This window comes from Acipenser ruthenus, chromosome 3 (assembly GCF_902713425.1).
Source record: "Acipenser ruthenus chromosome 3, fAciRut3.2 maternal haplotype, whole genome shotgun sequence".
NCBI classification, from domain to species: domain Eukaryota; kingdom Metazoa; phylum Chordata; class Actinopteri; order Acipenseriformes; family Acipenseridae; genus Acipenser; species Acipenser ruthenus.
The window spans coordinates 83,913,166-83,937,995 of NC_081191.1; the positions used below are offsets into that span (position 1 = coordinate 83,913,166).

At 36.1% G+C, this 24,830-nt stretch overlaps 1 protein-coding gene across 2 annotated transcripts in view; it reads left to right on the forward strand.

The window, feature by feature from the left end:
• Positions 1–2,455: 2,455 nt before the first annotated feature.
• The window catches only part of LOC117435784 (protein Wnt-3a), a 29,242-nt gene continuing 6,867 nt past the window's right edge, over positions 2,456–24,830 (forward strand). For both annotated transcript variants that reach the window (XM_034059208.3, XM_034059209.3), the window contains exons 1-2: positions 2,456–2,753; positions 20,006–20,244. In XM_034059208.3, the coding sequence (XP_033915099.1) occupies positions 2,683–2,753; positions 20,006–20,244 (310 nt within the window). In that variant the 5' untranslated portion in view covers positions 2,456–2,682. The remainder of the gene's footprint in view (positions 2,754–20,005; positions 20,245–24,830) is intronic.

Consider the following 24,830-nt stretch of genomic DNA (forward strand, 5'->3'; position numbering starts at 1 on the left):
ACAATTAACTTCGCTAACTGCTATTTTCCAGGCTCAGTGAAAACGGGGGAAGCACCCTGTCACGTTACATAAACATAACAGGAGTATTGAAATCTATCTTTGCTTTGAAAATCCACTAGGTGTTACACGTGTTACAGACACAAAGTAGAAAGTAGTAGTAACACGCAAGACGGGACACAGTAGGACTTGATTCAGACAGTATAGTGTACACATGATTGACAGCATAGGTTAGAGATGCTTTTGTATAATTGTTGTTTCTTTCCACGTTTGTTTACTTTCTCATAATGTCAGATTACACATGGTACTGTTGTACACTTCCAGATCACATTGCGATTATTTACTTAATGCATTTTGAAGATTTGTATTGTAAACAAGAGAAACATAGGTTACATTTTAGTGAAGAAATAACCTAATTTATAAAACCATTTTATTTAAATATGTACATTATTGACCCAATAAAACAAGCTAACTGGTTACATGCATCTAAATTACAATATTTTTTTTTTCGTTGAACATTATATCTCACTTCTTTTTCTGAGGTCTAAGAAATATTAATTTAAAAAGGTGCCTCTGTCTCTGAAAAATCCACGCTTTGAATCCGCTAAACCTGGCTCTTTCCAACAGTACCATACTTGGATGGTATTTAAATTTGGAAAGAGTGACAGATTTATTGGATCATAGTTGTTTTGTCCAGAGCCACCTTCAAAAGAAAATCGTTTGTACTTCAAGAAGAAGACCCCTTAGGATTTGTCTCCATGAGGGGCAGCTACAGCATACCTTGTCCTTAAATATTTCCATCTCATCTATTACTAAATTATATTATACTTTAATTCCATGAAAGTATTACACTTATTACCCTAGACGTGAACAGCCCACGAGTGCATGTTCTGTAGTTCTGTTTTTTTTTTTTTCGCTTGCTGTCTGGCATACTTCATTCATCAGATATTCTCAAAACCATTCAGAAGTACAGTTACCCCCTTAGGGGGCTTTCTTAAGAATGATATCTTTCCTTCATTTTTTGTACAGTTTTAAACGATACAGGCGATTTCATTATCCTGCTTTATTTTATTTTTTATTTTTTTTTGAAGAGCAGACCACTAGTTTGAGTACGGTCTCTATAGACTATTCCAGAGTCGATGTACAACAGGTTATTAAGTAGGTGTTGTTATCCCAAATTTATGCACAGCAGAGCCATTCAATATGCACTTCTTATGAAGAAAAAAAAAAAAAAAACATCTCCCAAAGGCACGTTGGTTTAAACTGTCTGCCGACTTTTGTCTGTTTTAAACAATGCTCTCGGACCTAATTTAGTCTACACTGATATGTAGGCCTACATGCCAAATAAAAACTTTTTTTTTTTTTTTTTTTAATGATGTAGGCCTTGTTGACATTCATGGGAAAGTCGTAGGCATCGAGAAACTTGTGATAGTTGAAAATAGCGGGTGACAAGTTTGTCATTATGTGAAATAAAATGGTAAACTTAAAACTTCGCAATTTAAGTGAACTAGGCATAGTTTGACTTTTGATTAAGTGTTTCCTGTATATAGATATTTCCCTCTAATATGCAATACAAATATTGCTTGATTTGTTATATTATTATTATTATTATTATTATTATTATTATTATTATTATTATTATTATTATTAGTATTAGTATTATTATACTGTTTCCTTTACCAATACCAATTTAATCAAACCTGAATTTTTAAAAGGAAATACATAGCGGTGGTAATAAGTAATGTAGGAAACGTATACCAGTATTCAAAGCTAGGTTGAACTGAAGGCAGTACATATCCAAATCGTTTCAAATTAAGCTACGAATGTTTAAGTACATTTTAACATACTATCACAAAGGAGCCGTTGCTTCTCATAAAGAACACTGCAGTATAGGAATAAGCAGGAATAATAATTTGTTGCCATTTTCTTTGTTTTCTCGTGGGAAAATAATACATTTTGGAATTAAGTTATTTAACACACACACACACACACACACACACACACACACACACACACACACACACAGACAAATATCATTGGATGCATAAAAAGCAAAACGATAAAATAAGAAACGAAATTAAAGGAAGGAGACAGAAAAGAAAAGCGTTTCGCATGTTTATATTTGTGCATTTTAGCAGTTTCAAACCAGGGAGTGAAATCCGGACAGGTTGTTATAGCTACCTAATCCACAGGGGTTCCTGTGGATATTTAAACCCCCCTAAACCTCCCTTCTCCCTGTAAACTACATTATATATCACACAAGGCTTATAGAGGCCAACAAGCCCTAATGACTACTAAAACACTACCTTCTTGCAATTAGCTCATTCCGCAGTTTTTTTTCCCCCTTAGCCTGACTGACAGAGAGAGAGAGAGAGAGAGAGAGAGAGAGAGAGAGAGAGAGAGAGAGAGAGAGAGAGAGAGAGAGAGAGAGAGAGAGAGAGAGAGAGCATCATCAGAATTCCCCCGTTGGCAATAAGTGCTGATTGGGTCCCCAAAGTGAGCTGCTTACAACTTTTAATATTTGACTCCTGTGTACTGTCCTGGCTGGTTGTAAAGAGTTGTCTCTCTGAACCTGCTTCAGACGCAAGAAAATACTTGGTCTGTGTTCTTTTTTTATTGCACACTTTTTTTGGTGTGTGTGTGTGTGCAAGTAAAACAAAATATTTTCCTAAACTTTTTTTGAGGATGATCTACTTTGGATGTTTCCTGTTACTTTGTGGGCTGACACAAGTCATGGCAAGTTATCCGATCTGGTGGTAAGTTTTTTTTTTTTTTTTTAAGATTAAATTATTTCTACTTTTAGCTATCGTTTGCATTTAACAACCAACACACACACACACGCGCGCACACACACACACACACACACACACACACACACACACACACACACACACACACAAACATTGTTCATGTGGTTGTTTAAACTTATTTTTTGTATAAAAGTCGCCTTTTATTCGCTTTTTATTATTATTATTATTATTATTATTATTATTATTATTAACTTTGTATTATAACTGATCTAACGCCAAACTGCTATAGAGAGGTATCAGATAGCTTTAAAGCGGAACTGCGCTTTGATCCCGTTGAGAAACACTGATTGAATTAAAGAGATAATGATACAAGCTGACATGAGCACTTCAAGGTGATTTTTGAGCTCGTCAGGTGGAAGGTTTGAAGAAGAAAAACAGAATGAGAAACAATAGAAAAGTACTTAAAGGTGCATAAAAAAACCAGGTAAGACAAGACTGAACAACCTGGACTGGTTACTCACAGAAGAGTAATCGAGTGTCGCACAAACCGGTTAGAGATTGGGTTGATATGCTGATATAAGGTCTGCATGTGTGCTTTGAAGAAAAAAGCCTACTGTGATCGTGGATATAACGTAGGATCGTGCAGATAGCGAACGCTCTCTCAATGGGCTAGGTTCTAAAAAAATACACGTTTTAACGAGAACTTTAAACTATGTGTGGGTTGTCAGAGTTTGGAACGGATTATATCAAGGGGGAAAATGGTTGAAATCGGATCGGATAAAAGATAGGATTTGATCCTAAATCTTCAAACAGATTCCCCCTTCTTTTGAAAATATTTCCTAGGTCATGGCTGCAATTATTTTATTGTATTTATTTACAATAAATAAATCATTGCCGAAATGATTGCCCGGTGTCAAATTATTTTCTCAAACTAAGATGTTGTTTCCTACTTACGCAAACAACGTATGAAATAGATTAAACATAGGTCTAGAGAGCTATGGCCAAAAGTTGTGCATCACTATATAGACATATACTTTGGGTTCATAATGTCGAATGAAACATGCTGAATAATGTTACGTTCACATATTGAATTACATACCGTTTTGTAGTTTTCCACATACTTAAGAAAAACTGAAAACAAAAAATGACATTTTGAAATCGAACATTGAATACTGTACTACCACTATTATGGCTTCCGGTAGTTTTTTGCGATATACTTTTGTAGTTTATTTGATTACATGATGTTAAATAACATATCTAAATTATGTTCATATAGTTTAAAAAAAAAATCTCTATCCTAAAACTCTAGGTGATGGAAAACTTTTGGCCATAGCTTTATGTCTGCATAAACAAAACGTGGTTAGGCAAGTCACATACTATTTATTCAATCCAGTGCGTGCTAGAATGAAAAAAATACAAAAATAATAATAATAATTTCGGGCTATGGGGTAGGTTGGAGAGCAGGAGGTTTTGTTGTTAGGCGATGCATGGGCAGCTTGAGCTTGTAGGAGTGATTGCAACACCAAGTATACCTTTAAGAGATAGATATGTAATTATGACGCCCACCACAAAAGCACATTAAGTAAATGGTGCTTGAAAAGGCATGTACATACAGATATAATTGCTAAGTTTAGATAATTGTGAAGATAGCATCCCCCACTGGAAAATGTTGTTTTCTTGAGCGCATCCAAGAAATCAATGTGACTGTCCCATTTTAACATTATAATTATGAATACAAATTAATATTAGATTGTAATCTGGAGAGATCAAGTTAATACTAATTCTGCTTTTGTGTTTTATGAGTCGTTTGGTAAACAGTGTGCAGTTAAACTTGGATTTGGGCATGATACCCAACGATCAACCCTCCTTATTTGAAATAAGGTAATGCATATATTTATTGCATGTTTACAGATTTGTATTGTTTCTTTATTGAAATAAATTTACTGAAAAGAGAGAGAGAGAGAGGGGCGCTTTTTTAAACTATAGCTAATGCCTTTTATTATATTGTTTAAAATATAAATAATATTGAGATTGTATTTTTTATATATTAAATTACATTATTTATTTATTTATGTATTGAATGGATGGCGTAGCAAAAAATAAATTAAATAATAACTGAAGAAAATGGATAATTGTGAATGTTCCATACGATACCACAATCTGTTTATTTTCAGCTAACATACATACATGACAAAAATGTACGAGTTTAGGTTTTTTGCTGTTTATTAATTAGGACTATAGAAACGAAAATACTAATTGATATAGCAGATATATGAATTTAAGTTTTAAAAAAAGTGATGGAAAATGCGATTCTGTTCTCAGCTGAGCTGTAGGAAAGGTAAAACGTTTAGTTTTATGATAAAGCTCAGGCAGTATGTACACCTGGTTAAGTACAATTAAAATGAGGCAGCATTTTATTCACCATCACCCCCCACCTGATCATTACAAATCCCTCCCGCATGCCTTATCTAGGAATTTCATCTTTTCTCTCATTATCATAATCAAAATGCTGAGCTAAGATAATAAAACAGTCTTCTTATATACCGATATTCACTTTCAGCTAGATGCCACCACATAGCGATCGTCGAATCAGAAGTTAACCAGCACAGCACATTTGAAAGCGTATTATTATTATTATTATTATTATTATTATTATTATTATTATTATTATTATTATTATTATTATTATTATTGCTAGTGCTATTGCTATAATAAAATGATACCATCCCGCTTTCATTTGACAAAGAAATAAAGTTTTTTTTTTAACAAAAAAAGAACAGATTTAACACAGTAGTTTTATCTAGGTTAGTTATTTAACTTTATCCAGGTGTTAGAAATTACATGTTTTATTATTTATTTATTTATTTATTTATTTATTTATTTCTTAGCAGTTGTTACAAGATATCACATTATTTTCACCTACAATTACCCATTTATACAGTTGGATTTTTACTGGAGCAATCTAGGTAAAGTACCTTGCTCAAGGGTACAGCAGCAGTGTCCCCAACCTGGGATTGAACCCACGACCCTAGGGTCAAGCATCCAGAGCCCTAAACACTACTCCACACATTAAACTTTTTTTTTTCTATTTTACTGTACCTTAATTTCCTTCTCAACAATTATTTGTATAGAAAACAAATCTATTTAATATATCTTCTTATTTTGCAGTCCTGCATTTAGTTTTTGTAATTAGCATAGTTTGTAAACTTATTAGTTTTTTGGTGTGTTATGTATACATCGATATACTTTTTACTTTTACCATACATTAAATCATCTATAGCTTAATTCATTTTAATAACGTGTTCAAATTATAATGTGTTTAAATATGTCTAGTTTCAAATCCATTTCTGATAATAATTGACATTCTGTTGTGTGACATAAAAATCAGCAACATAAGGAGCCACCGCAACCACGTGAGTAATACAGCATACGTTTTAAGCAAAGCAGGGTTTTTTTTTTTATATATATACTAAAGTCGTTTTAAAAATGTCCACTGACGATATTGGTAACTAAAGGAGGTTAATCCTGGCACGTTTTCTAAGCTTAAGTTATTATTTTTATTTACGTTTAAGTTATTTGTTTAAATACATCACACAGTCGAATGCACTACCTACCACTACTTCAAAAGAACTGAGTGCTGCATTTCAATTACGGTACGTTTAAGTCAGTACAGTAGCCATATCCTACAATCGTTTGTACTTTACACCATTTTAATGCAGCCAAAACAATTCCTTTCGAAACAGGTTTGGTTAACATATACCTTAAAAACAGTTCTCAATTTCTTTCTTGTTCAGGTGACATTAGCCTATAGGTGAGTTTTAGGCTATTGCAGACCGATGATCTTAGTACAAGTTGAAGTGATTGTGTTAGTTGGGCAATCTTTGTGATTCATGTTACTTACACTTGCTTTGTACATGTGTGCTAACCAGAGCTCCCAAACATCAATTTAATATATATATATATATATATATATATATATATATATATATATATATATATATATATATATATATATATATATATATATATATATAGATACAACAGGTATCCAACTCAGCAAACGCATTCGGTAGAGCTGACACAAATCAAAGGGGTAAAGGAACTAAAATATATATATTTTTTATGAACATACTGTTTATCCGCATGTAGGAGCAAGGTGGCTAAGAGGTTGTTTATAATAAGGTTAATTGAAGGATGTTTCCTATTGTGTTACAGTGGAGCGCATGCCAACAACCGTTCTTGTATTGGTATGAGAAACACAAAACAGTTTCATCTTGACCTCTAAGACATTTTTCTGATAGTTTCCAACTGTACCTGCACCTATTTCAAGATATACATTTACTTAATCTTGCCTTTTGAGAATGCTTCATGCTAGATTAATGTATTGATATTTATTTTAGTTTTTGTGCTAATTTAGCATGCCTGGACTTTCAACACTCTAGTGCCGCATGTTAGCCTGCTGCAGGTGTCTAATGGTATCAAACGATGCAGTGTAAAGTGAGATTTCTTTAAGTAATGATATCTGCAGCCAAGTTAGTTATAATCGTATTCCCTTTCATGATAGATAATGGCCCAGATCACTGTCTAAATGTTTATACAACAAAAAGAAGTGCCTGTCACAGCAAAACAGAAACAGCAAAACAGTGCTACTGAACCAGTAGCATGCAATCGTTAATTATTTGCCAAAGCTGCAAGAAACCACGGAGCACTATTTTGGCAGATAAAAAAATATTCTAAAATTCTTCTTCTTCTTCTTCTTCTTCTTCTTCTTCTTCTTCTTCTTCTTCTTCTTCTTCTTCTTCTTTGGTAAGGGGTGCTTATGTGACCATCTGAACCTATAGTTAAATTATTTTCTGTCAACAAAACTAAAGTTGCACATATTATTTGTGACATAACAAGGCTACACCATCTGCTGTTGCCCTAGGTATACATTTATAAAACAGACTGTGTAATCTAATGAATCATATCATACCTTCCATAATAAGATGATTCATATTATTCACATTTAAAACTCCTTGGTTTAATATTAAGTAAGTATAAGTATCCAAGAAAAAGTACCTCAGGAACCAGACGACCATATTCTTCTGGGTCCACAATAACAAGAGTTGTGTGTGTGTGATAATAGCATTATTATTATTATTATTATTATTATTATTATTATTATTATTATTATTATTATTATTATTATTATTGTTAGAAACAACTAGACCTAAAAGTATACATTTTATTTATTCACCAACTATTTGACTGCAGGTTTTCTACATCTGGTATTTTCTATTGTTATATGGTTATGGTTTGTTTGTTTCATTACCAAGGCATGTACTCCTTCAAGGTATTATAGGGGGTTAGTCACACAATACTAAACGATGCAGCAATAATGTAATTGTAGACAGATTGCCCAACTGCACTGTTTAACAACTTTATGGCACCAGAAAATATGAATTTGTGTTTAGAGTGCAGGTAAGCCTGTAAGTCTAGTGTTGGCTTCTGCATTAAATAGCCTAAAGAAGTAAGCAAAGAAAGATTTAGGAGTATAATTGAAGTGGTGGGAATTGAAATATACAGTATGAAACCCTTAGCAACCTATTGTAATTTGAAGCAGCATAAACATGACTTGATAAGTGTACACTAGATATTGCAATTAATAAGCTATATTTCAAAGGAATGAGTTGGGTTTTGATATTAAATCTTGTATAATACTATACAACAAAATATAGGGATAACACATGAATTAAACAAAATAACTGAATAACATGCAATTACATACAGTGTATACAGCTATTTGTTTGGAATTCACACGAATACGCATCTGTGATTTTGAGATGATTCTAAAAGTTGTGTAACAATATACTTGGCTAATTATCAAACCATACTTTTAGAGTTAGTTTGCTTTAAAGATTTTTTTTTTTAAGAATATACAGTAGTATACCAACTCTAGAGAACACTATCTGCAGCCTACAGTATATTATACAGTTGTTCAGCTGGCAGGACTTGAATGTGGGAGCTGCTATCTGTTGTCTTGTATATAAAGCAAAATGTTTGAAATGCCCATCACCTTTCCACCTGTAGTGTGAATGGGTTTATAATGTCTTTGGAATTTGGGATGCATTAAAACTGGGGCTAGGGGGCAACAAGACTATTATTAGGTTAACCTCTGTGTAACAATTGTGCAAAGCATGAAATCCAGCATGAAAACTCTGCCCTGGGCATAGCTTTTACTCAGTGTTCCAGCAGATCCATAGTGTTTAATCTGTGCACTGCAACCTGCTAACTGCTTCTTGATCTTCAGGGTATCCATGTGCATGAAGTGACAAGAAATAAAGTAGTTGCAATGTAAACTGAAAGATTATGTCCTGCTGATTTTTTTCCTATACATACATACATACATACATACATACATACATGCACACATACACGCACGCACACACATGCACACACACACACACACACACACACACACACACACACACACACACACACACACACACACATACATACATACATACATAAAATAGTTGTTGGAATGAGGTGAAAAAAGGCTAGGATTTAACCTTACAATTAGATATGCAAGCTGGATTACTTCTAGCCCCTAGGGCTACCAGGTGTCTTGGTTTCAAGGATGTAAACAGCCATCAGAAACTTTAAAAGAAAGATAGCAGAGTAGATCTTCTGTCAGGGGTGTCTGTCAGTAGGAAGGAAGGATTCAAAACCAAGATCTAAAATGTGTTTTTTTTTTCTTCTGGTGTTTACAGAGACCCTTGTGTGTTTGTTACCATGATGTTTTGACCGGTGTACTTTTAGCTTCTACAGAGAGGTCAAATCTCTTTGTGGCTCTTAATCAACTCTGTCATCTAGGTTTTGATATAAATACACCCCTAATTATCATTCCTGTTTTTCTTTACGTCAATGGGCCTTCCGCCTCCCCTACCTCACAGCTGGCCTTGTTAGGGGGTGGGTGGAGTGACCACCTGTCCCGCCTGATGGTGTTCATTCGTTAATCATCAGTGGTCAGTCATCATTCGGTCAGTTTTAAAAGACGGCACCAGCCAGTAGACGATGCCATGGGCCAAAATGTAGTAACGTATTTACTGTGAATATTACAGCGGCATCGAGTAAGTCATGTCATTCAATTGCTTATGGTTTTCTCCTTTATGAAGCCGTGCTGTATGAGTAAAACCATTAAAACATGAAAGACATTGGGCTCAATACAATTGATCTAAACAGTGGCTGATTTAAATACCACCATTAAAAGAAGGCTTAAAAACAGTGGGGTGTTTGTTTTTCTATATGTTTGTGTATCTTGGGCCATTAGCTGTGGTCATAATAGGCTATTTACTCATGGTTTCGTTTTTTTAAAATCAGAGTGCATTGTGTATGCTCAGGAAAGCCTGATCTCTTGTATTTTTATATTTGTAAGAATTGTAATTAGTAGCATTCATCTTTCAGTGCTACCCACCACTCCTTTATATACTCTACTGCAGGGGTTTTCAACCTTTTTTTTAAAACTGTACCCCTTCTGTTTGGAGGTTTCAGCTCAAGTACCCCTTTACAGTTTTTGCTCTGCTGAATTGTACTGCAGTTGTAACAAAAGGCAGAATGTGATTAACAAATGCATTTTTTTCCCTGTTTATTTATTATATAATTTATGTCACAACAGTTTGGGACTGACAAACGGCTGGTTTAGGACAGAATACTAAACAGTAATTCTTAAAACTTTTAATTACTAGTCTTTGGATGCACAGAATCAAAAGACAGTATTTGGGGATCTCTTCGGAAACATACATATTTGCTTTCTATTCGGCAAAGTTACTATAAATAATTCAAACTGTAAATGTTATCACGTTACCATGTAATTCCCATCTTAGCATAACTATGTGTGCCATTTAAAATGTTTACAACATCAAAAACATTAACCTCAAGAAAAAACTATAATAACTAACAATGATAAACTCTTTATTGAAGTCATAACAATTATCCAAAGGGACTCTGTATAACTTTCTATAGACTCTTCTATGTTTTCTTTCGTCGTTTTTGTTTTGCAAGCAAGACATGTATCCCCTTTTGAAATGATATGCAGGACAAATTCAACTAGCTGCTATTGCTTTTACTAAAATGCAGCCATGCCGAATAAATAAAACTAAAAGTATTGTGATTATAATTTATGATTACCAGAGCATTTATACTTCTAAAAAATGCAGAAAGATTGTGCTTCACTGATTAGTATTCAATTATACGATGAGTTGAAAACTGCAAAGTTTTCATGAGCAGCACAGAGCACCCTGAGCAGAGCTCTCCATAGGCAGAATCGCCAGATACCTGCTTCATCCATCCTAGTATAAGAGTGGAAACCCGCTCATTGGAAATCATGCATGATAATTTTGAAACTATAGTCAGACTGTAACCTTTGAGCTGCTAAACAAAATTTAAATATGTATGCAGGTACATTTAGCGATAATATCTAATACAGTTAAAACAATTAATTTAAGATCATTATTTTCTTTTACTTTCATTTTTATTTTGCATTTGAGTTGTCCTGTATACCCCCTGCTCTACTGTGTTGAATTTATCTAGAAAATGTGATGCATTGTGATGAAGCTCAAGCAGACCTAGCTGAAGTGTCTAATAATTGTAGTTATTTTTTAATGTTTAGCCAAATTGTGGGTAAAAATCTATATGATTGTGATATAAGTATATGAAAGACAAAGCATGTGGTTATGGTAAGAATACCTCAAAGAATGCATAGCTTTATTAATTACTGAATACCTATTACATTATTTATTTTAAGTTAAATATTTAATATTCATAAAATAAAATAAAAATAAAACCATTCCATACTATTTCAACTCTGTATTAGTCACTCGTTTCCTTACAATTGGCTTCACTTAGGCTTTGTCCATACTACATAACCGATATTGAGAACCGTACTCAAAAACATTTTAATTAATCCAGCTAAAAGCGTTTACACTAAAGTACCGTTTCAAGTTTAGTCAGGCTTAATGCGTACAAACACTATTAAATAGTTTGTTTACAGCAGCGCAATGGACTGGGACAATATGACATTATCCCACCAGGCACTGTATTTTATGTTTACAACACAGCAAATATGGAGCCTGTGCCCACGGCAGGCATAGTGTCTCTTAGCATGAATGTTATGGCTTTGTTTCTTAAATACACAAGGTACATTTTATCATAATGTGTGCGTTTTGTTTTGAACTCTGAAGTTCTCCTTCACCAATTTCATCACTCCAGATATCAATGTGCCTTGATTTTGGCATCTGATCATGTTGCTCCATGATCCACCATTTTACAACAAGCCTCAGAAATTGTATACGGTACCGCAGTACTGATAGTCACTCTTAACTCCTTCAGGCGCCTGTTCTAAGTACTGTATTTGTAATGTCCACCCAGCAAAACATATCAGAAAGCATTGTGGGATATTGGAGGATACACAAAAAATGTAGTTTGGTATTACAGCATCCACACTTCTAACAAACCGCACTACCTGGTGCAATCTAATTTAGAACCGGACTCCAGACTACCCCCTGAGGTGGTCTCGAGTCCTGTTATTGAGTACGGTATTAAATGCTGCGTAGTGTAGACGCTAACCGTATTTAGCACTTTTAAGCTGGTATAAAGGCAACTAATACGGTTTAAATGCATAGTGTGGACAGGGCCTTAGTCTCCTTATAGTCTATGTTGACCTTTCTCTTTGAGGAGGCATTTTTCTTTTACTTAGGCCTTGTAAAGTGTTTTAGATCCTAGCATGAAAGACACAACACAAGACTGACTTACATTGTATTGAAGAATGTGACCTGGTATGCAGTGACCAACCCATAACCCAGGTCATCATACCCAACCATGCACCACCATGGATAAGCTTATTCAGCTATAGCTGTGTGTTTAACTGGGTAAACAAAATTTTGTAGATTAACACTGCTTTTTTGGCAACAAAGTGGCTTGCAACACGCAACGTGTGGGCATCAGGAATAAAGATCCCCCCGGATGGTCTTTAAGCACTGCAAGCATCATTATGTTTTCTAATGCAATTTAGCCAAGCTGTTGGTTTGAGTCTACTTTATCAGTCTGATCTCTATGACAGGCTTCTTCTATAAGACAACATGGCATGGGCAACACTGCAGATCTGTCATGTAAAAAAAACCAAAAAAAACCAGTCCTGTGTGTTTTATTGCTGCCTATATGATCGTGTTCCAATCTCTGTGGCATTCTTGCTGCCCTCTCTATGCCCTGTTCTAAATGACTGTGGCAGAAGTGATGATGCTGTAGACGGCAGGTTTGAAAATAGAGAAATTGATTAAGTAAAATTGTTGCTGTTTAATAGACTTTGTTCAGAACAACCAACAGCCTCTGCTCAATACTTAAACATATGCTTAATTATATTACTTTAGTTGTTTGGTTTTAGTTGTGTATAATTAACAGGTGTTAGTACCAATATTTACTGCTGTGTTGCTGATGTAAAATCCCTTACCCTAACACTAACCATTCTCCAGCTTTAGTTCCCAATTGAGATGATGGTCAGTTCCTCTTTCAAATTAAGAACAACCTACTGTAGGATTGAAGTTTTGTTGAAAGTCTGTTGGAGACTGATTTCATTCTATGGTAATTGAAATTTGAAACAAAAAATAAATCAGTGTGTGAAATTAATTTTGGCCCCTATATGTATGTTGCATGGAACGCAGAACTAATTAAAAAAAAAAGAAAAGAAAAGAATACAATAATCCACTGTGGAAAGTTTTGTATTTTGGGAGTTAATCATGCTAATCAACCCTTTTCATTTAGCCAGCAGGGACTCCAACTTCCACCCCTAGATTCAGTACCACAAATCACAAAAAAAGATTAAGTTAAGTGACAAAGACAATATTTATATTTATGTATCCTTATAAGTACATTCTAGACTATTTAAGGGTGCTTTCGTCCTTGTATCACCCACTTTGTCATACAGTTGGGCTCAATAAGATTTCTTATAGTCCCAAAAATGTTCAAAACAGTTTTCTTTTTTTTTTTTTTCCTTAAGACCTTCTTGTTTTGTAGAATGTTTTTCACTTAGGCCTTTAAAGTGTTTTGAGATCATAGTATGAAAAACACTGCACAAGGCTTACTTGCATTGTGTAACTGCATTGTATTGTGCATCAGAACAAGACCAGACACTTACCAGGCTCATCCATGCTTACAGCTATCCGTGCTTCAGCTTGACAAAGGATAATAAAACTAGGTTTATTATTATTAATAATAATAATAATAATAATAATAATAATAATAATAATAATAATAATAATAATAGCCATTACAAAGCAATGCTTAGTCCTTGATATATCCAGTTGAGGGTTCAGTTTTAATGGTCTCCAGTGATGTGAAATACAAGTAGGTCAAAATACGAATACTGTAAGTTTCTTGCTCCTTAACTCCAACTATATCAGCTTAAGTTCCTGGGGCTATATTCACAAGCTAAACTTCAATCAACCCTGTGTTTAGTGGCACTCTGGGGGGGGAGGTCTTTATGTTGTATTCACTTAACTGTTTCTCAATGGATTCTTTCCTACTGCTCTGCTTCAAGTTAAGAACAGTGACGGGTGGGCTATAGAGTACTTAACCACAGATTTGTTGTAAAGAACACTTTGATGCTGTATATAGCTGTAAAGCAAATGTAGGTGCAGAGAGAGAGTTTAACAGTAGGTTAAACGAAGACCTACAAAAAGGATGTGAAATTGTTCCATTACCTTTTTAAACTTGCCTTTAAAAGCTCTTTTAAACACATGGAATCTGTTGTGGTCTGTTTGAGCCACCGGTTGCAGATCAGTATAATAATAGAATGCAGAGTTTAGAAAGTTGACCACTTGGTTCTAGAGCCGTGTTTTGCATTCTATCAACAGACCAACTAAGCAGGGATCTAAAGAGGTGTGTCTGTAATTAGCACAGGCACTGAATCTGGAGGTTTGCTGAGCACCTTCAATGAATAGGCTATGAAAAGTGAAAGTTTAGGAAGGCTTTTGTGAATGGAATCTCTGCTTGCAACACTATAAGATCAAGATACATAAAAAACAACTGTAACGTCTGGTCCTGGTCCCCTACCAATAATAACAATAACAAATTATATTGCTGGTAATGTTAACAATATAGGGTATCATTTGCTATTATGAACTGAATTATTATCTCTTTTTTTTGTGTGTGTGCTTGTTTGCAAAGCAGTACAACTATCTGCCAGTGGGATAAAGACAACTGAAATCTGAATCTGATTGGCAGATGCTACCACAAAGGTTAACTGCCTATGCCTCGTTTCCACTGCCTGGCGCTACAGGCTTCGGCTGCCCACAGCTAGCCACCGAAATCCGAAGAGCGTTTCAGTGCTTTTTTCCAAACCAGGCCAACCTCAGAAATTCTTGCCAAGCGTTAAAGATCACTAGGGGATTCTGGGATTGTATTTGTTTTAAAGAAATGTAACCACTGGCTCATTACAAATAAAAAAGAAGGAGAGCAGAACCAAACAAACAGCCAGGTTTTGTCGTTGTGTTTATCATGAATAAAAAAAGCAATGCGACTTCAGACTTTTGTCTTATGTGCCAAAGCAGGGTGAACATGGTTCAGTTTAACAAAGTTCTCTGCTTGTAGTGAAAACAATCACACTTAAAGAAAAACAATAAAGGAAATGTCATATGCATGCTTTACCTATACGAAAGAAAATCAGCCCCAATGGTAACAATGTCGCTGTCAGTTTCTTCTCTACACACACCTCCTGGTTAAGTGATGACACACTTCCTTTGCAACCAGTTTGGCTACGTCGAGTATGAGATACAAACATGACCAGATAGCTGCGCTGAGCCGCCTGGGCGAGCAGCGGAAACACCCTGTAGCCATAGCCAGGAGTGCCAGGCAGTGAAAACTGAGCATTAGTTCACATCTAGAACTGTGCATTTGCTTATTTCGACCAATTTTCTCTACCGATACAACCCTACTCTCCCAACATCCAAAATACCACATGTACAACAGAACGATTCATATTTGATGTCCACATTGCAACTTTTCCTCTTTGGAAAACCATTGATATTTGCATATTGCATTCTGAAATTATTTACTTTTGTGTTTTTTAGAAACCTATTTTTGTTTTGCCCTTGTCAGAAACAGCATCATCACTGTTGTTCCCCTGGCTCTTATTAAGACTTTCTTCAAAACATAAGACTCCCTGTTGAGTTTTTTTTTTTATTTGAATCTACTTATCCCTCCTCCTGGAAAGACAAGGGAATACAGTGAACAAACATCGCTCCCATGGTATCTTTACACAAACAGCTTGAGTGAAAAGTATATCAGAATGCAAAAATATTCTGTGAATTATCAAGGCAGAGGAGGATGGTATGGTATAGCCTCCGGAATGTCCTCAAAGACAGTGACAGCTCATACAGATCCTGCAAACAACAAACAGAGTTAACAAATACTCTGCTTTTTCTGTGTTCATTAAAAAAGAATGTTACTTTATGATCCATCATTATCTGTGAGCATAAGGAGCCATGTGATCCATCTGAAAACATTATTAAATGGATGTCTTAACAAGAATCAATTGAGAAAACTTAATAAGGCAAAACACTGGGCAATAAATTAGAGGTGCTGAAAAGAGTGTTTGACTCTCTGTATCAGAAACATTATTCAAGTATGTCAGGAATGTCTGTTCCAGGTAATGAAATATTAGTTCTCATTGAGGCACTATTAATTATGTGGTGCCAGTTAGCACTCAGCTATGACATGGGACTGGGTTTAGAGGGTTTACTTGACCAGTGTGTGTCTTGCTTTTCTTCTTAAAAAATACCCCACTGTACTAGATAAATACCTGGAGGTGAAAACTTGCACATTCCTTCTTTGAAACTTGCTTTCCTGATGTCAAAGTCAACTGTATGGCCCCAGGCCATAGAGTGAAGTGAACATTCTGCAGTCCTCTGTAGGGACTTGCTCAACTATGCATTAAATATGGGCAGGATCCACATGAAATCAAAAGGAAAAATAAGCAGGTTAGACCTGAATGAGGTTATTAATGAGTATCCATTTTGTTTCTCAATTATGCGCATTCAGAAATGTTTGTTACACACATGTTGACCTACTTTTAGCTGTGGCTCAGGTCAGACATTAGATTCTTGAGTATATAGAAAGGAGGGTAATAGGCTTATAATTGCATGCTTCTCCTCAAAACTATAGGAAAGTGGCAATTTCTTTAAAGGGATTTAGAGAAGTACAGCTAATGTTTCACACTGTATAGCAAACAGATTGAGGTTAGCTATGCAATTCCTTGGTTGGGAGACAGCTTGGAGGAATATGAAAATGACCTTTACATGCTATTAGAAAGATTAATTATTTATACTAAGAAAAAGAGTTCCACATAATGGAAAAAAACTGTTGAAACTGACTTTATATTATTATTATTATTATTATTATTATTATTATTATTATTATTATTGTTGTTGTTGTTGTTGTTACCCCCCCCCCCCCCCCCATTCAAAATCAGCAAGCTTTGCTTTGTTTATATAATATTTCCGGTCAAAGATCATGCTGATGCTGACTGACTCTGCTGTAACATCATCAGCTACTGTGACAAAGGGTACAGGAAACACGGCAGAATAAATGTTTGTAAAACAGCCTGATCAAGCTACGTACTGTGAAGAAAACAAGCAGCCACGTCCATATTGATATCTCTTGTTCACTTTGCATTATGTCTACCTCAAGGGTTTTACTTTATTTATTTACATGTGTTTTCCCCTATTTACTTATTTTCCCATGGACATTTTCAGCATAATTTGTGCAGGGACAAAATAGTGCTAGTCATTTTCATTCACATCCTGTAATTTCCTGACTTTTTGGTTTTTTAACTGCTTTATGAATGCTTCCCATAAACTCTGAGGGCAAGATTTATTAAAGCTTCACTTCAGTACAAGGTGTGAGTTTTTAATGGTACAAAAGTTTAGTAAATAATTTGAGAAGTTTCAGTGTTGTCCAATAACAATTTTACTAGACTACTTTTCTTTTAACATTAATGTCATCTCAAAGCACGTTTGAGGTAATTGGCCCATGCACTTCCTAGAATGGAAACTGGCACACTAATAGTGCCCCAGGTGCTGTCAGGAGTAACCCTGTTTAACTCTGATTCATTACCTTGTTTCAGAACCTGTCTGTAAGTCTTTGCTTAACATGCTGGTGAGCAGTATTTGATTAATTCAATGAGCCCAGTTACAAAATGAAAGGTGCACTGAAGACTGAGCAAGAACAGTTCTGTTTACAATGTTAAAAAATCTAATTGTCACTACCAATCTATGCTTGGGAGTTGGAGTGGGAGTTAGGTAATATAATGTAGAATTTGTCAGTCTGGTCTTTTGGCACAGCAGACACAGAGATTGGGGTTCATTCCTCTTCCCCATATAACTAAGGACACTAACTTTCTAGGAGTTAACAGCAGGAGCATCAATTTCCAGCATAGTCAAACAAAATGTGCTTCTACCGTGCATTGATGTAACTTAATTTACTATACTCTCAATGAGATTGCTGTGTGTTACTTAAAACAGGAGGCAGACCGACTATACAGGCAATTATAAAAGCTCTTGGCACACTATTTGACAACAATTGACTTTAACGCACTACCAAGCTCCTAGTCCTACTAAAAACACAAATAAGAAAATAACTATGTTAAGCCCCACACCATTGATAATGTACATATTGGCAGTGTTCCAGAAGCTGCTGGCTTTTAGCTTCAAGTTTGTATGTATTATGAACAATATTAAAAGCAAAAAAAGCACATCTCTCCTTTCACCACAACAAAGACAGTAAGTGTAAGCTGTTAGATAGGAATAGAGCACTAGAAATGAAGGAATCCAGGTTGCTCCACTGTAATTAGTTTGACATATTGTAAGGACTACCCTGTGTTAATAACATCTGAATATTTTAGTGTAACATAGTAATTACACTAAAACAAGTCACTGTTCAAGTGTGGAACCTATGTAAGGCCGTTTAGTGGCCTGAGTGAAATGAGATTTGATGGCCTGAGATTAATTTCTAAAACAAAAAAGTGAGCAGTCCAGTTGTTCAGATAGAAATCATCTGCCACAATAGACTCAAGCCTTTCAAGAGTGCACAGTTTGGACAGTTGTAGCCACAATACCATGTCCTCTTTGGAGGTTTATGTATTTATGGGCTAGGGTTAGGGTGGACCACAATGAGACAAAATGAATGTGTTTCCATGAATGTCCTGTGATGAAACTTATCATTTTTAAATTGAAAGTAACAAAAGCTGTGTTTTAAGGTGGAGAATGTTAAACTGTGGGGCCTGCCAGTGAGGTCCTATTAAAAAGGGGGATCTTAATAAAAAAGATATAGACTTCTTACTGCTCACCCTCAAGAATGTCTCACCATGCGCTTCTAAACCTCTCACTTGAAGCTAGGAATTGTGGGGTAATCTTGGTTCAGTGAAAAATATATAGCCGGCTTAGCCAAGCAATGTGCTGCACAAATTCAGGACTGGTGATTTAAATCCCTTAGACTTCAGGGAATTTACTCTTTACCACTTCTGACACAAAGCAAAAGGCTTCTATATGGCTTATGGCATGCTGTCTGCAGAGTCCACTAATACCACTTGTTAAGAGATTTGCTATTGCATGGGCTAAATAAACCACAAGCAACTTAACTACACAGCCGTGCACGAGAATATATATATTTTATATCTAATATATTCTTACAGTAACAGACAGTTGCAGCAGGTTTATTGTTTGTTTCCTTATTTATGTAGACAGATGCAGCATCACCTCGGAAGGGTTAGAACAATGCTGTGCTTATAAGAACAAGACAACACATTATAAAACAGGCTCCACCAATGCGCTTCAGTCCTGAACTGTATGACTATCCCTCCTTGCTACTCAGTCTACCACAAAAACGCATTTCCCTTATGACTAATTTAAGATTAATTAAAACACAGATACTGAGGTGATAGACAATGCATCACTTGACTTTTCTGTGATGCAACATCTCAGTGCAAAATGTTTCTACCCTATTAACTGTACAATCATCTATTTTCCAATAGCTTATTTAACCTCATCAGGAATAATTTATTACCAACACCTCCTGTATACACATCTGTTTAATATTAGTGTAACGCATGCACACTGTTCTTAATACACAAAACTGGCAGATTGCTAAAGAGCAATTACAGTCTTGCAGCTTGCTTTTGTAAATAAAAGTCCCTCTCATCTAAACTGCTTTGTTTCTGTGTGTCTCAGGTCACTAGCTGTAGGCCATCAGTACACTTCCCTGGGGACCCAGCCCATCCTGTGTGGCAGCATCCCTGGTCTGGTGCCCAAGCAGCTACGCTTCTGCCGGAACTATGTGGAGATCATGCCCAGTGTGGCAGAAGGGGTTAAAATTGGGATACAGGAGTGCCAGCACCAGTTTCGGGGCAGGAGGTGGAACTGCACGACGATTAATGATCTGGCTATCTTTGGACCGGTGCTCGATAAAGGTAGGTAAAGACTCTGCACATAAACTGGCCTTTCTACAATCACTTGGTTAGGCGAAGCCACATTTCCTGTACATTTTTTAAATGTTTTCAGTCTGATCTGTATTGAGGGTAGATTTAAAAACAAAATGTTTGTGATTGGAAAGTTTTCTTGGGCTGACATGGACTTAATGATTGATAACAGGATAGCAGACATGGTAGTTGTGGTGTGCAAGTTGTTTACTTGATTTTTAAAAAGCCACCATCTTGGATTTGTAGATGTTAAGAATTGAATGGAAAAAAAGCTTTAACCCACCAAGGTTCGATACTGAGCTAGTAGCTTATTGAATAGGACCGAACAGAGTCAATATTACTAAGTAAAATACTTGTTGTGCACATATGTCTAATCTGTTTATTAAGGGCAAGCTGGGCCCACTTTTCCACTGCGAACAAATTGCCCATGTCATAAATTTACTATGAAGGGGGAAATTTGCCTCCAATTTTCCCACTGTGCCAACTTGCTTTCTTTTATCTATTTTAATTTCAATTATGTTAAGTTAACCTTAAACACATATTATGTGCATCACTTTTATCAAACCCTTGTCTGAACACCAGTGCCCAACAGCTACAAAACAACAAAACATTGTGCAGTGAAGATTGATATGGACTCCAAGCTTCACACAAGTAATATGCAGGTTCCACAAGATAATACTTGCGTCTCAAGCTACGTTTGAGTATGCAGCTTTAGTATATTAACATTACTACTTAGAATGCAGAAAAAGAAACACAGTACAAAAGTGAATATCACATTTTCAGAACTTTCATAAATCTGAAGTAAAAAAAAGAGAAAGTCAATGTCCACACAGTGATATATTTACAAAAAGGACTTGTATCCCATTTATTTTCTATTTGCACAGAATGGCTTATCCCCGCTACCAGCAATGGTATTGGGGACGCGGGAACTACAGTTCCAAAACAAAAGGTTCAAACAAATAATAATCCACAGTCCATTTATCACAGGCACGGGTTAAGGTGATGAGGCAGTGCAGGTGCTTTAGTGCAGGGATGGGTTGTGGTCGTGTTCAGGGGTAGATGCTCCTGGAGTTAGTGCTGACTCCGTAGCTTCATCTCCCAGGTTGATACGAGTCTGCAACACAAAACAAAACAAAAACACAGCAGTGCTCCGCCTGCATTAACGTTTCAGCATAAGGGGCCGTACTCACATAGCTGCGTCCACTTTGTACTGCTAAATCAGCACAGCGCCACACAAAGAGCACAGCTGATCACAACAGAGTCATCCAGCAGTCTTGCAGCTTTCTGGTTCCCTCCTACCATCGAGTCAGCCCATCCCTGTGAAGGCGTGCCACCAACCTTACTCAGCACCCTTCCTGGTCGGGAGGTAGATTTGCAGCTCGGATTCCTTCTCTCCTGTTCACAAGCAGGAATATAGTGTATGTTAAATAAAGTATTAAATTTGGCTCACAAAACAAATACTTCCATTTAAGACCAGTCCAGTTCCTTAATTATTTAATTAATTCACTAAGCCATGCAGTCATATTGTCTTGTGTTCTGATCTCCTTTGATCTCAGCAGCAAAGCAGGGTTGGGCCTGGCCAGGACTTAGGGGACCTCCCATAGAAACTAGGTGCTGCAGTGACTACTGTGATGTTCTGTTGCAGATACTGGCCTTTGAATGAGACATGAATCCAAGGCCTGTCTGCTCTGTGGAAATTAAAGATATCCCCTGGAACTATTTTAAAGAAGATCGGCTCAGTGTTTTCCCTAGGTTTTTCCAGACTTGTTTCTAATGCAGGTTAAATATTCTTTGCTGTTTAAAATCCCTCTAGAACTAGAATAAAACAAGTTTCTCAGCCCATTACAGTTCTGAAAATGTTATAAAACATAATGAAAAATTATTATAATTAATAATAAAAAATTCCCTGAATTAAAAATGACTTCAGGGGTGAAAATCCCATCCCCCCCCCCAAAAAAAAATTACAGCATTTTTAGTTCTTAAATAACACCCTATTTTTCACAGGATTAAGTAAACATTAACTAAGAATGAGACAGAAGGCAAGGTTGTTGAGGACCAGGAAATCAGCAGTTCCTTTAAAGGTATTGGAATGAATCAGTGCTTTAAAAAACACACACACACACATAGACACGCACAGACATGCACAGACACACACACACACAGGAACACACACACATATAAAATACTAATAATACCAGCGTCACAGTGCCAAACTTCAGCGTGGTAAACCACGAAATACAAACAAAGGCTCTCTTTTTAGATTTCCACATCATTACATGTATTTGAAAAAAAAGATCATTCCAAATGCAGTGTGGTTAATCTCTTAGTTACCAACACTGGCATATTATTAATGGATAATAGAGTAGTTTGATCATTGTAGTAATCTTTATAAAGAAAGCTTGTGTGATTCATACAGGCTAAATGACAGGTTCTATTAAGAGCTTATACATATCACATGTTTATAGTTGATACAGCTACGGCCAAAAGCTTTGCATCATCCTATAGAATTGTGATGTGGTGCATCGGCCAGAAGAGCTGCAGTTATGCGCTCACATGCATTTATTTACAATACATTTTACACAATTCAAAACAACAAACCGCACTCTGCTTTCACCATCACAACACTACCTAAACTAACACCCATGATCACCCTATTTATACACCTGTGGCTGGAGCCTTAATTAATCATTTAATCCAATATTCCCCCTGCAAAACTTTTGACTTTTTACAAGCAGTAAATGAAAAAAATCCAGTAGTTAAATTGCCATATATGTGGAGCTAGTACTGTATAGCTATGGCCAAAAGTTTTTCATGACTGAGAATTTTAGGATTCATATAGAGTACACTTTCAAACAAACCCTCTCTGTCAGTTTAGCAAAAGAAGCAGCTTCACTAGCTGAGCAAGCAGAGGTCTCAATTACATACAAACAGTAGTGTGTGTCTAGGATACCTCCATTATTCAGTAGTAGGATATGTCACCAGTGTGGTCAGGTTAAGAAGGTCTCTTAAACCCCGGCATACTGCTTGCGTTTTTTTAGTCTGACCACACTCCAGTAAAGCAGAAGGTGTTGTGTCTTTCACTAATAGATGTAGAGCAAGGTCCAGCCACATCATTGTGGTTTTGGGAAATGTCAGCAGCCCTTCACATTATTTCATTCACATTTTTATAGCTCCTGAGCTTAAAACGGTAGTCTTAATCAGACAGCATCGTAAACCATTGCTTTATGCTTTGATGTAATTACACTTGTAAGAATGTACAAACACATTTTTAATGCTTTGCAGCAAAAAAATCACGCCAGTGGAGGGCAATTACGTCTTGTTTTTTGTGTATGCATGCAAAAGTGTATTCAAATCCAAGGAGGGAGGTTACAACCACATTAATCTTTTTCAAACCTTGAACTAGTCCTTTTTCTGACTGCTAATGAGGCTGGCACCAAACAATACACACACTTTCACAAATACCAATGACTTTAAGAAGCAACTAGTTAGCGGACAGCAAAAGTTACCCCAGTAACTTACCAAACGGGGGGCTTTAAAGCTGTCAGCAGGTCTGAAAAAAGACTAACGTTTACTGCAGATGGGGAGGCGTTGCATTTAATGAACTCTTGACAGGTTGTTACACTGATGGAGCAGGCTTGAGCTCAAGAAGCCCTGTAATGGTATTGGTTCACAGTGCTGGCCCATTGTAGTGTAAATACACCACATATCCCCCACTGCTCAGCCAATTCTAAATAGTAAGGGCTTGAGTAGAAGGTATGGGGTTGGGGGGTCAACTTTTAGGGTCTCAGCTTTAGTTAATCAGTTTGATTGGATTAAGGTCACCGTGACCCCTAATAGTGTTAAAGGTCAAAGTAGCCGGATTAAGTGTTTTGTGGCTGCGGATAACGCTAACCAATACCCCTTTGATGGGGCTTAGTAGTAGCTGCTTTCATTTCATTGAGTTTGATTGATGCTCGTATGTGCCTTTGGTCATGCATTGTGGACGCACGTCTGTTTGTCATGTATGTGCATATCGTCTGTTTTTACATGGAGTGTTGTACTACGCTAAAGTACGCAAACCTGGGGTCATGTGTGGATTCCTAACTTTACATACCTGTACAACACAACACAGTTAAGAAGTGACATAGTAGTATGTTTCAATATGAATAAGGTTTATTCCAAAAAAATGTATTGTTCTGACTGTACAGTATTATGTCTTCAAGCAGAGCTTCCATACAAGAGAGAGAATGGTTAACTAAATGTCATCTGTGTAACTACATGATGCTGCAGGTTTAGTTGTCTATGTCACTAGCAAGATAGAGAGTGAAAAAAAAGGTTAAGATGCTGGATGGAAAGTATGCATCATTAAAATATGCACACATTTTAATTAATTAGGATTACATTCTGTCAATGAAAGATCATGCTGTAAAGTTAACACCCTCACTAAAACAAGACAGACAATAATACACATAGAAACAGACACTTCTGTATTATTCATTTCTCTGGAGGGGCCTCAGGCTAGACACAAGACATTTCTGAATTCCTGAGAAAATGGTGTAGCGCGGTGTTGTTTTTTCTTGACTTAATGTATACAGATA